Source organism: Bison bison, unplaced genomic scaffold (genome assembly GCF_000754665.1).
Source record: "Bison bison bison isolate TAMUID 2011002044 unplaced genomic scaffold, Bison_UMD1.0 scf7180017864530, whole genome shotgun sequence".
Lineage (NCBI taxonomy): Eukaryota > Metazoa > Chordata > Mammalia > Artiodactyla > Bovidae > Bison > Bison bison.
Window position 1 is genome coordinate 8390621 of NW_011495080.1, and position 12758 is coordinate 8403378.

Below are 12758 nucleotides of genomic sequence, written 5' to 3' on the forward strand. Positions count from 1 at the left end.
AAGACTACAGTCAGCAAGGCGGGGAGAGCATGGCCAGGGCCGTGGCCGTCCTGCTGTCCCTCATTCTGCAGCTCGCAAGCCGGACACTGGCCCCGGGGACCAGCCGAGGTAAGTTGGGGTGCTGAGGGTTTGGGGACAGCCAGGTGGGACCTTACCTCTTGCTCAGCCCAGTCTGAGGGAACAGCTGGGCTGGGAGGGGGGCTGCCTCCCGGGGCCCTGCCTTGCAGTGTGTTCGCCTCTCCGGCCAGCCTGAGTCCTCCCCATCGGTGGAGGAGCCAGTGTGGTGCCGGCGGCACAGAGACTATGACATGAGGTTCTGGGGTCCTGGGGCAGGAGGGGGCTTCCTGCTCTGGCCTCGGGAGGAATTCTTGCAGGCAGTGGTGGGGGAGAGGCTGCCCTGGAATCTGGGAGTCTGAAGTTAATTATTTGTCCTGAGAACAGAGGGGGAAAAAAAAAGAAGGTCCGCCATGGGAACTGGCTTTGAGTGTCTGTGTCTGGCTTTCCTCCAGAAGGACCGGCAGGAGTAGAGGGGTCAGTGCATGGATTGTGTCGGGCGGGGGGGCAGCGCAGGGAAGGGAGGGGAGCTGAGGACAGTTCCATGGGGAGGAATCAGGCTTTGCACAACAACCAGGAGCTCTTCTCTGCAGATCTCTCCAGGAAAAGGACTGGCTGGATCTTCCCTGAGGGTCCCACAGGACCCCAGCTTCTCCTGACCCCCTGACTGTGTTTGCTTAAGCAGGCAGGCAGTGGCCTGAAAGGAGGAATCATGGGGCATGGGGTGTAGAGCTGAGGTGAAGGGTATAAGATACTGGGACCACCCTTGGCCACCCTTCATGGGGCCGGGAAGGGAGCTAGATACCACACCAGGACAGAGAGCCATTCCAAGTGATGACACCCTGCCCAAGGTTTGTTGCGGGGTAGGAGAGTGGGCTGAAAAGATAATGGGCACTTGGGAAAGGTCACATTTGGATTTGCTGCTGGGCACCTTCAGATGTGGGATTTAAAGCAACTGTGCCAAGAGAAGAGGAGCAGCTGGAGGCAAGGAGACTTCAGCCTCCAGAGTGGAGGTAAGAGGGGAGAGGAGCAGAGCTGGGGAGATGGGGTGAGGGGATAACCGGCTGAGACCAGAGACTGATGGAGTTTGGGAGGGGTACCAAGAGGGCAGCTGAGCCCCAGATTTCTAGGTAGGTGGGGGTGGCATCGAGCTTCCCAGGTGGCGCTAGTGGTAAAGAACCTACCTGCCAATGCAGGAGACCTAAGAGACGCAGGTTCTATCCCTGGGTCAGGAAGATCTCCTGGGGGAGGAAATGGCAACCTACTCCAGTGTTCTTGCCTGGAGAATCCCATGGACAGAGGAACCTGGTGGGCTACAATCCACAGGGTCGCAAAGTCAGGCACGACCAAAGCAACTTAGCACGCACCACAAAGGTGGCGTTAACCAAGCCAAGGAAACCAGGACAAAGCAGATTTGGACAAAAGAAGACAATATAGGTTTTGGACTAGACTCTCCAACCCACTTTGGTGGAGGCAGTCAGGCGGCTGGGGAGTGAGCGACATTGTGCCCTTGCTTCCTTGGACTAACGTTCACCAAAATCTCTTTCAGCCACCCAGGCCAGCCTCACTAATGAGATGCCTCTGAGGAAGGACTCTTCCCTTTCCCTCCTCCCCTTTCTCCTCCTCACCCGCCTCCCGCTCCAGACCCTCTGCTGCCCTGCCCACCTCACCCAGAGGAGGGATGATGTTTGGGAACCAAGCCTGGAATCAGACGATCCCCATCTGCATGGTCTTTATTTTCCTGATTGTGGAATAGAGATCAAAGTGAGGCAAAAGTGGCCTTCCCCAGCCTCTCCCAGGACCCAGTGTCATCTAGAACCCGGGACAGGCTGTCTTCATTCTGATGGAGCCTTGAAAGCTAGTAGGGGCCCTGCCAGCACTTTCCCCAAACCCTTTAAGAAATGCAGCCACATCCTGCTTTCTGGAGCACACCCTGCCCAGTGTGGGTTGCCAAGCCCCTCTGCCATAGGCCTGGAAAAGAGTGGCAAGGCTTGGGTGTGACAGCAGGGGGGAGAGTTGCCCATTGCTGCGCCCAGAAGCGGTGTCCTTTCTGAAGATGAAGCCAAGCAGATGGAGGCGGGGTTTGCTCACAGACCCCAGGTCCCTGAAAGCAGGCCCATCTTTCACTGGTCTGTCTCCCTCTCCTGCTGACTGTGTTGACTTGTGGGCCCTCCCAGCATGACATGTCAGTTCCCCAGGCTGTCCCTGGCAAAGACCCTGGTCTGAATGAGGCTGGATGACCCTGGCACGTCCCCCGTGGCTGGGGACCCCTGCAGAGTCAGAACAGACTACAGGGAAACCTGGTCTGTATCCTCCCCCAGGCTCCCAGTGAGCTGGGCTCCCTGGGGCTTATACCTGCCTGAGGTTCTTGTGACTGTTGTTCAGTCAGTAAGTTGTGTCTGACTCTTTGATACCCCATGGACTGCAGCACACCAGGCTTCCCTGTCCTTCACCATCTCCCGGAGTTTGCTCAAACTCATGTCCATTGAGTCGGTGATGCCATCCAACCATCTCACGCTCTGCCACCCTCTTCTTTTGCCTTCGATCTTTCCCAGCATCAGTGTCTTTCCCAATGAGTCAGCTCTTCTCATCAGGTAGCCAAATTATTGGAGCTTCAGCTTTAGCATGAGTCTTTCCAGTGAATATTCAGGGTTAATTTCCTTTAGGATTGACTGGTTTGATCTCTGCTGTCCAAGGGACTCTCAAGAGTTTTCCCAGCCTCACATTTCAAAAACATGAATTCTTCGGTGCTCAGCCTTCTTTATGGTCCAGCTCTCACATCCTTACGCAGCTACTGGAAAAACCATAACTTTGGCTATACAGACTTTTTTTTTTTTTAGCAAAGTGATGCCTTTGTTTTTAATATGCTGTCTAGGTTTGTCATAGCTTTACTTGGGAAAACTGGTCTGGGTCACTTTTGTCCACCCAGGGCACCCTCCTCCTCCTCCAATGCTTTCCAGCCCCTCACAGACCATTTTTCCTTCCCAGGACGGTGGGTTTGGCAGGTGGACAAGGGTGGGATATAGGACTGATATTGGGAAGACAAACCCAGGAAGCCTTGCTAGCCCCTCACCCATAGGCCCTCCCTGGATTCTTGTGCCTTCAGGTGGGGCCATCTCCAGGGAGCCCCTTGGCCTTGCTGACATCCAGGACTACCAGTCAGAGGGGCCAGCCCACTCCTCAGCCCCTGCTGGGGTCCCCGAGGAATGGTGGCGCCCCCTGGAGGAGCAGCTGGAAAGGCTGGAGGCAGAGGTCACGGAGCTCAGAGAACAGGTACCATTGAAGGTGGTTGGGTGTGCAAGGGGCAGGGCAGGCCTGGCGTAGTGGGAAGAAAGGAGGGAAGGGGAGCTTGTGGGACCCTGAAACAGAGTTTTGTTTTAAATGCACATAGAAAGGCTCTTATCTGAACAGTTAACATTGGTTCTTTCTTACACGAGAAGGACCTCCAGGTATCTGTCAACCAGATTTTCATTTTCTTTCATGTACTTGGTGGACATTATGGAGTGCCTACTTCATATAAGACATTGTCAGGGAAAATTTTGGATGGATTAAGGTCTTTAACTGTTGGGTAATGGGGACTGGGTCCCCTTTTGTCTAAAGAAGAGGACTGGGGGCCCATGCTCCTCTGGGAGCCCGTCCAGACCCCAGGCCATGAGAACTGGCACTGTCTGAGGGGATGCTGCCCAGAGGTGGGCCCACCTCTGCTCCATCAAGTTTCCTTCTCATCCTGCCCTGGCTTTCATACACTGTGGGAAATGGTGGGGGAGGCTGAACCAGTGCCTCCCACCCCCACCTCTTCCCCAGAACAAGGACTTGCAGGGCAGGGTGACGCAGCTGGAGTCCTGTGAGTGCCACCCAGCTTCCCCCCAGTGCTGGGGGTTGGGCCGGGCCTGGCCCGAGGGGGCTCGCTGGGAGCCCGACGCCTGCACAGCCTGCGTCTGCCAGGACGGGGCTGCAAACTGTGTCCCCAAGCCCGGCCTGGCCCGCTGCCACGGTGAGTGCCATCTGCCTGCCCGCGGGCACCACCCTGGGGCCTGGAGATGGCCCTGAGTGACAGCACCATGTCCTCCCTAGGCTGCAGCCACAATGGTCAGGCCTATGGCAATGGGGAGACCTTCACCCCAGATGCCTGCACCATCTGCCGCTGCCTGGTGAGTTCTTTCTCACGGGCCCCTGGGATACCCCACCCCTGTCCCCCTCACCTCAGCTGCCTGTCGCTGCAGCTGGTGTGCAGAATGTTTAGAAGGGGGGCGTTCTACCTGCCATCCCTCCAAGCCTTGCCTCTGGCAGCCTTCAGTTGATTCTGAATTGTTGTGCTTTCTGGAGCTCAACCCCCGCAACACACACAGAGGGGTTCTTCTGTGTGTGTTCCTCCTGTACCCACTCCTCACCTGTGCACCCTCAGTGTCCCCCACTCATGCGTCTGTCCCTGTCATCTACCTGCCTCTTCTCCCTCGCTTGGCTCCACCTTCCTCCAGCCTTCCCTTATTCACCCCTCCATAGGAAGCCCTCTGTTCCCTTCCCAGGATCTCCCTACTCTGGAGATGTGGCTGGCTCTTGAAAGCGCTGGTTTCCGAGGGTTGAGAGTGGCAGGAGATGATGGGGGTGGGGGAAGGATGTCCCTTTTCTGCCCTTGGGCCAAGGGCAGCCTGCAGACTCTGAGCCCGCTCAGCCTCTTGCTCCTCCGGTGGGTCCCAGCCTGGGGGGAGGTTTCAGTTCTGAAGGACCACCCTCCAGAGTTCCATCACCTGCTTCCCCACAGGAAGGAGCTGTAACTTGCACCCAGAAGCCATGCCCGAGAGGACCCTGCCAAGAGCCAGGAGCATGCTGCCCACACTGTAAGCCCGCTCAGCTTCCTGTCTGCCCCAGCCACACTTCCCACACTGGTTCCAGGGCCCCCAAGCCTGGCCTGCCCCCTGCTATGTGCCCAGAGGGTGCCCGCCTGGTTGCTCCGGTTTAGGGAGTTTGGAAGCGAAGTGCAAGTCAGCAAATGCTGCCTCTGGCCTGGGACTGAGCCAAAGGCTTGACATGATCTTCTTCCTTCCCTCCAGGAGCTTCTAATCTAGTGAGAAGATGAATTTACATAGCTAGTGTAATACAAGATTTAAGAGCTAGTGAACAGATTAAGAGGAAGCAGAGAAAGGTAGTAAGTGGCCAGTTGCCAGAGGAGAGGGCAGGGAGGGCTCTATGGACAACGCGTCATCCAAGCTGGGTCTTCAAGGAAGAGTGGGGTTTCCACAGAAGGAGGGTCCTCTGCACACCAGAATGCGGAGACTTGTGTCACAGCAAATCAGCCTGGGAAGGCCAGTGGGAACAGGCTGCTATAAGCCTTGCAGTTTGGACATTCTTCTGTGGACAATGGGAGCCATTGAAGGCTACAGAGCTGGAGTGTGGCATGTTCCAAGAGGCATTTTTGGAATATTCTTCTGGTATGGGCTAGATGTAGGAAGACCAGGTAGGGGGTTATTACATGCCCAGTGGTCTGGGCATGGAGCCAGAGATGACAGTAGGCTACAGAAGAAAGGTTGTTTCTAAGGAACATGGTTGTATGCCATAGAACAGTGGACTCCGAGCTTTAGGAGACTAGGAAGGCCATGGGCCAGTGACATGAAGAGAGCTGGGCGGAAGTGGAGGCAGTGACTGCTGGGAAGTGTTACTAGCTCATAGTTAGGAAGATAAGGTTTCCAGCTTCAGCAAATAAAAACAGGATGCCCTGTTATATTTGAATTTTAGATAAATAGCACATATTTTTAAGTATGTCCTGTGCAATATTTGGGGTGTACTTATACTAAAAAATTTTGTGTTGTTCATCTGAAATTCACATTTAAGTGAGTGTTCTATATTTTAATCTGGCAACCATACTGCAGGAAGAATAGCAGCTGGTAGTTTGAAAGGTGGGACAGGGGTCCAGGCACTGGTTGAGGTCTGGCAATGTAGCCTGAAAGTCTTGGCCAAGATGAGATGAGGAGTAATGTCTTTGGAGTCATTAGATCTCAGTGAAAAGGGACACACACACACACACACACACACACACACGTGCTCGCATGCGCCCGCACACAGCTTGTAAGATAAATGGTGCCTCAGGGCCATTGCTAGCCCATATGATGTCTTAAAGAGCTGACTCATTTGAAAAGACCCTGATGCTGGGAAAGATTGAAGGCAGGAGGAGAAGGGAACGACAGAGGACGAGATGGTTGGATGGCATCATCAATGGACATGAGTTTGAGCAAGCTCTGGGAGTTGGTGAAGGACAGGGAGGCCTGGCGTGCTGCAGTCCATGGGGTCGCAAAGAGTCGGACATGACTGAGCGACTGAACTGAACTGAACTGATGATGTCTTTGGTGAAATTTTTAAAAAGTCACTCTTCCCTCACTGCTTGCATGTGTTGTAGAATGATGGGCCTACTGATATTAGAGTCAGACACTATACTGCCATCTGCTGAGATGTTGTAGTAAATATACAAATCTGATTCTCACCCAAACAGTGCCCCTTTGATGTCGCGTCCTTGTCTTTTGCCCCAATTCGCTGGGTCCCTTACTTGGGGCCTGGCCCTGGTTTTGCAGGCTGCCCTGGAGGCTACAGGGATGGGGAAACGTGGCAATTGGAGCGCTGTGTTATCTGCACCTGCCAGGTAAGGGAATCAGAGCCTGGCCCCAACTACCAGCTACATCCCTGCTGTCCGGCATACCCCAGGCCTGGCAGTGCTAAGCCTGACCTGGGGGCCAGGCAGGGCTGCTGCTGCCACCCTGGCACTGAGCCCTGGAGTTGTCTAGGCCTCCACTCAGCTTGGGCAGTGGAGAAGGCAGGAGGGCTCAGTGTCTGTTCTGCAGGCAGGGACAGTGCGGTGCCAGGGGCCCTCATGCTCAGAGCTCAACTGCCTGGAGAGCTACACCCCACCTGGGGAGTGCTGCCCCGTCTGCCGGCCAGGTGACCTGCCCTTGTCTTGCCTACCCCCTCACCCTGGCCTCAGCCCCAGAGGGTTCCATACCTACCTGGGGTCATGCCTTCCCCTGGGTGATGACCAGCCACCTTGCTCTCTACTGACTAGCTTGTCTTTCTGGCAATCTTCCCCAGGCTGTGAGTATGAGGGGCAGCTTTACGAGGAAGGGGCCAACTTCTGGTCCAGCTCCAACCCTTGTCTCCAGTGCTCCTGCCTGGTGAGTCCCCCGCACCTTTGCCCGGGCCCTGCTCCTCCTGGGATACCCGCGCCTGCTCTGGGCCGCACCTGCCACACTTTCAGCCCCTCACATACCTCCCGAGGCCTGGTGCCAGAGAGATCCTCCCTCCATCCCCACCCTGTGGCCCAGCCTGCTCTCTCTGGGAGCCAGAGCCGGAGGCAGCACAGCTGTGGGTGTGTTACAGAGGAGCCTGGTTCGCTGCGTGCCCACGAAGTGCCCGCCCATCCCCTGCCCCAAGCCAGTCCTGAGGCCTGGGCACTGCTGCCCGACCTGCCAAGGTGAGAGCCCCTGCCCCTTCCCTGGTGGAGCTTCAGGTGGGGCTGTTAGGCTGTTTCATCAACCCAGAGCTCACTCTACAGACCCCTGACCTGGGGGTTTCGTCAGCGGGGGAGCCGCCCCTGACCACACCTGCTCCAAGTTCTACCCTTGTCACTTAGCGCTTGTGTGCCTCTGAGAGAGTTACTCCGTGCCTCAGTTCCCCATCTGTAAGAGGGGGATAATGATACTGTATATACCTCGATAAACATTGACAATTACCTGCTTTGTGCAAAGACACCCGTGGACCCTCGAGGCAGACCACTAGAGGGCGACACTGAGTCACAAACTAGGACTGGCAAAGGCGGGATTAAATTCCACGCAGATACTATAGAAACTCAGAGGAAGGAGACCTAGTGGAGACCTCGTCCAACCTGGGCACGGAAGGGAGGGCGTCCTGGGGGTGGTGGGTCCGGACTGAACCTCAAGGCTAAAGAGCAGTTCGCTAGGTGAAGGGCAGAGGGCATGCCAGGAAGAGAGGGCAGTTTGGGACTGACACTCCATGTGAGGTGGGTGTGTGTTGGTTGGGAAGGCGCAGGCTGGTGGGCGTGGCTTACACTGAGAGGTGGGGGGCAGGGCAGAGACAGGTGGGCGTGGCCATGCCGGCCCTCGAAGACCTAGAAAATCAGGCTGAGGAGCTTGGGCTTGACCCTGCCTGGGGTGCTGGGAAGCTGGGGCAAGGGGTCCAGGCAGAGGCAGGATCTGGTGGGGTTTAGGGTCTGAGGAAGACCCTCAGAGGGCATGTGGAGGAGGGAGGGTCTGGCTGAAATTGCCACCAGGCTTCCTCTCTGCCTGTCTCCCCCAGCTCAAGGCTGCACAGAAAATGGTTCTCACTGGGAGCATGGCCAAGAGTGGACCACCCCTGGGGACCCCTGCCGGATCTGCCAGTGCCTGGTGAGTCCCCATGCTGCTCTGGGGCTGTCCCCACCACTACCCGACCCCGGGTCACCCAGATTCATTCCTTCATTCCACTGAACACATCCCAAAAGGCACTGTGAGGGGACAGAGATGGAAGAGACCCAATTCTGGAGGCTGTGAGGCTGGGGAAGGGGTCGTGCCCGTATGTCCAGTTCCAAGCACAGTAGGTGGGCAGCATGTTTGTGAACCCAAACAAGGCGCTTCAGGTTACAGGAGGAGTGAGGCTGGGCAGACAGGATGTGACGGGGGCACAAACTCCAGGGACGGAGAAATACAGTTGATCTGAGATGTCCAGAGCCCTGCTGTCTGAGCAGGAGCCACTCCGTGTGGACACTGAGCCCTCAAAATGTGACCGTCCTGTTTGAGATGGGCTTTAAGGGTAGACTATGCACTGGATTTCAAAGACGAATTATGAGAGAAAGATGCATAAAATGTCTCATTAACACTTCATGTTGATTACATGTTGAAATAACTTCTTGGATACATTGGTTTGAGTGGAATATAATGTTAACATTTAGTTCCATCTGATTCTTTTTCTTTTTGAATTTTGACTACCAGGGAACTTTAAATGACATATGTGGTTTGTGTTCTATTTCTATTGGGCAGCACAGATCTAGAAAAACTTCGGGGTGGGGTGGTATTTACTTAGGTCTGAATGAGTGAGTAAGATTTGGGCAGGGAGGAATGGGGGGACACTCCAGGTGCTATAGACTGAATGTCTGTGTGTCCCCCTCAAATTCATATGTTGAAATTTTAACCCCTACATGATGGTATTAGGAGGTGGGGCCTTTGGGCGGTAATTACTTCTAGAGGGTAGAGCCCTCATGATTGGGATTTTGTTGTTGTTCAGTTGCTCGATCCATGGGGTCTAACTCTTTTTGACCCCATGGACCGCAGCACACCAGGCTTCCCTGTCCATCACCATCTCCCAGAGCTTGCTCTAACTCATGTCCATCGAGTCGATAATGCCATCCAACCATTTTGTCCTCTGTCATTCCCTTCTTCTCCTGTCTTCAATCTTTCCCAACATCAAGGTCTTTTCTAAAGAGTTGGCTCATCGGATGGCCAAAGTACTGTAACTTCAGCTTCAGCATCAGTCCTTCCAATGAATATTCAGGACTGATTTCCTTTAGGATGGACTGGTTTGATCTCCTTGCAGTCCAAGGGACTCTTGAGAGTCTTCTCCAACACCACAGTTCACAAACATCAATTCTTCGGCACTCAGCCTTTTTTTATAGTCCAACTCTCACATTCATACATGACTACTGGAAAAACCATAGCTTGACTAGATGGACTTTTGTTGGCAAAGTAATGAACGGGATTAGTGCCTTTATTTATATATATAAAAAAAAGACCCCAGAGGGATTTCCCTGTGGTCCTGTGGTTAAGACTCTGTACTTCCACTGCACGGGGCACAGGTTTGATCCCTGGCTGGGGAACTAAGATTGTGTGTGCCACAGAGCACAGCAAGTACAGCCAAAAATAAAAAAAGACCCCAGAGAGCTCTCTTGCCCCTTTCACCATGTGGGGGATGCAAGCAAGAAGACAGCCATCTATGAAGCAGGACTGGGAATATCCCCTGGAGGAGGGCATGGCAATCCATTCCAGTATTCTTGCCTGGAGAAGCCCATGGACAGAGGAGCCTGACAAGCTACAGTCCAAAGCATCTCTAAGAGTTGTACATAACTGAAGCGACTTAGCAGGCACTCATGCTTGAAGCAGGAACAGGCCTCTCACCAGACACTGAAACTCCTAACACCTTTATTTTGAACTCCCTGGCCTCCCACACAGTGAGAAATTTTTGTTGTTTATAAGCCACCCAGACTACAGGATTTTTACTACAGAAGCCTGAATAGACTAAGACACCAGATATAGGGAAGAGTCAGGGCAAAGCCTGGGGGAGAAAGGCAGAGACACGAAGGCCTCACGTCCAGGCAGGGTGCACGCCAAGTAAGGCTATGATTCAGAGGGCTGAAGCCAGAGCCACAGAGCTTCCTGGCAGCTCAGCAAGGACAAAGGACTCCACTGCGAAGGCCATGGTGCACCCACCCCCTTGTTACCATGTGCTTCCCCGCCCTGTTCACATGGACACCCCACATGCCCACCCCACCTGTGAGAGACACTCATGGGGCTGGAGGTAGCGAGCCAGGTATAGGTGTGAACTCCAGGGACTGGGTCTGTCTGGGAAAGACCGTGGGGAGTCGTAGCAGCTGTGTGTTTGTTAAGTGTCAGCTTCTGGAGATGGATGCTACACCACATACTTATCTTATGCCCATACAAGGCTGTGAGGACAGCACTATTATTGTCTCCTTAAAATTTTTTTTATTTCATTATTTTAAAAGTTCTTTATTGGAGTTTAATTGCTTTACAATGTTCTGTTGGTTTCTGCAGTACAACAAAGTGAATCAGCTATCAGTTCAGTCACTCAGTCGTGTCCAACTCTTTGCGACCCCGTGGGCTGAAGCATGCCAGGCTTCCCTGTCCATCACCAACTCCTGGAGCTTACTCAAACTCATGTCCATCAAGCTGGTCATGCCATCCAAAATCTCATCCTCTGTCGTCCCCTTCTCCTCCTGCCTTCAATCTTTCCCAGCATTAGCGTCTTTTCCAATGAGCCAGTTCTTCCCATCAGGTGGCCAAAGTATTGGAGTTTCAGCTTCAGCGTCAGTCCTTCCAATGAATATTCAGGACTGATTTCCTTTAGGATGGACTGGTTGGATCTCCTTGCAGTCCAAGAGACTCTCAAGAGTCTTCTCCAACACCACAGTTCAAAAGCATTCATTCTTCAGGGCTCAACTGTCTTTATGGTCCAATTCTCACATCCATACATGACCACTGGAAAAACCATAGCCTTGACTAGACTAGAATCAGTTATGCGTATACACATGTCACGTCCCTCTTGAGCCTCTCTCCCACCCCTCTAGGTCATCACAGAGCATCGAGCTGAGCTCCCTGTGCTATCGCAGCAGCTTCCCATCAGCTAGCTATTTACACATGGTAGTGCATATATCTCAGCGCTACTCTCCAGCTCCTCCCCTCCCCTACCTCCTTCCCTCGTGCCATAGGTCCATTCTCTACGTCTGCATTTCTATTCCTGCAAACAGGATCATTCTCTTTTTTTTTCCAGATGAGTAAACTGAGTCACAGAGAACTTTAGGTGACATGCCAGGTTATACATCTGTATTTGTTTTTAGGGCTGCAGTAACAAAGTGCCACAAAGAGTAGCTTAAACAACAGAGATTGGTCCTCTCATGGTTCTGGAGGCAGAAGTCCAAGATCGAGGTGCTGGCAGGGTTGGTTCTGACTGAGAACTGTCAGGGAGACTGTTCCAGGCCCCTCTCCAGCTCTGGCAGCTGGATGGCAATCCTTGGCACCCTGTGGCTTCTGCCTTTGTCTCCGCATGCTGCTCTCCCTGTGTGTGTCTGTGTCCAAATTTCCCCTTTTTAAAAGAACACCAGTCTTTGGATCAGGGACCACCCCCTTCCAGTCTCACCTCATCTTATGTGACTACATCTGCTACGACTCTATTTCCAAATAAGGTCACATTCTGATGGGGTTAGGACTGCAGCATAAGAATATGAAGGGGGACACAATTTGCTCATAACAACATCTACTTAATGGATAGCTAGGACTCGAAGGCTATCTTGCTACCTGGCTGCGCTCTGATAGCCCCTTCCTCTGTCCCCCACAGGAAGGCCACATCCGGTGTCACCAGCGGGAATGTGCCAGTCTGTGCCCATACCCTGCCCGGCCCCTCCCGGGCACCTGCTGCCCGGTGTGTGATGGTGAGTCAGCAGGTGGCCGGGGGATTGGAAAGCGGATGGACAGCCTATCACAGGCCTCCTGAGAAGATCAGGACACTGACTGGCACACGGCCCTGAGGAGGGTCTCAGGCACCGTCTTCCCAACAGGCTGTTTCCTAAATGGGCGGGACTACCGCAGCGGGGAGCCCGTGGGCTCTGGGGACCCCTGCTCGCGCTGCCGTTGTGTCGTGAGTGTGGCTGCCTGGTAGGGAGGGGTTGGCGTCTAGGCCTGCCTCTCACATGCTGACCAGGCCTTGTTGGCAGAATGGGAGTGTCCAGTGTGAGCCTCCACCCTGCCCACCCACGCCCTGCAGACACCCAGGCAGGACCCCGGGGGAGTGCTGCCCTGTCTGTGACAGTGAGTGAGGGCTCCAGTCACCAGGGGGAGGGCTAGCCACTGCCCCAGGAGAGGCTCTGGGGCTGGGGGTGGGGGTGGTTGCCTCTACCGAACCTACAGAAGCCCCCTTGAACCAGATCGGAAGAGCACACG

The 12758-nt window shown here is 54.2% G+C and overlaps 1 protein-coding gene across 1 annotated transcript in view; it reads left to right on the plus strand.

Moving 5' to 3' along the window:
* The first annotated feature begins 27 nt into the window (after positions 1 to 27).
* KCP (kielin/chordin-like protein) overlaps positions 28 to 12758 on the plus strand; it is a 29936-nt gene continuing 17205 nt past the window's right edge. Inside the window, 9 exon segments of the mRNA XM_010831700.1 lie at positions 28 to 108; positions 3161 to 3327; positions 3859 to 4048; positions 4129 to 4205; positions 6885 to 6972; positions 8359 to 8441; positions 12157 to 12250; positions 12377 to 12456; positions 12533 to 12626. Coding sequence (XP_010830002.1) covers positions 30 to 108; positions 3161 to 3327; positions 3859 to 4048; positions 4129 to 4205; positions 6885 to 6972; positions 8359 to 8441; positions 12157 to 12250; positions 12377 to 12456; positions 12533 to 12626 — 952 coding nt within the window. The 5' untranslated portion in view covers positions 28 to 29.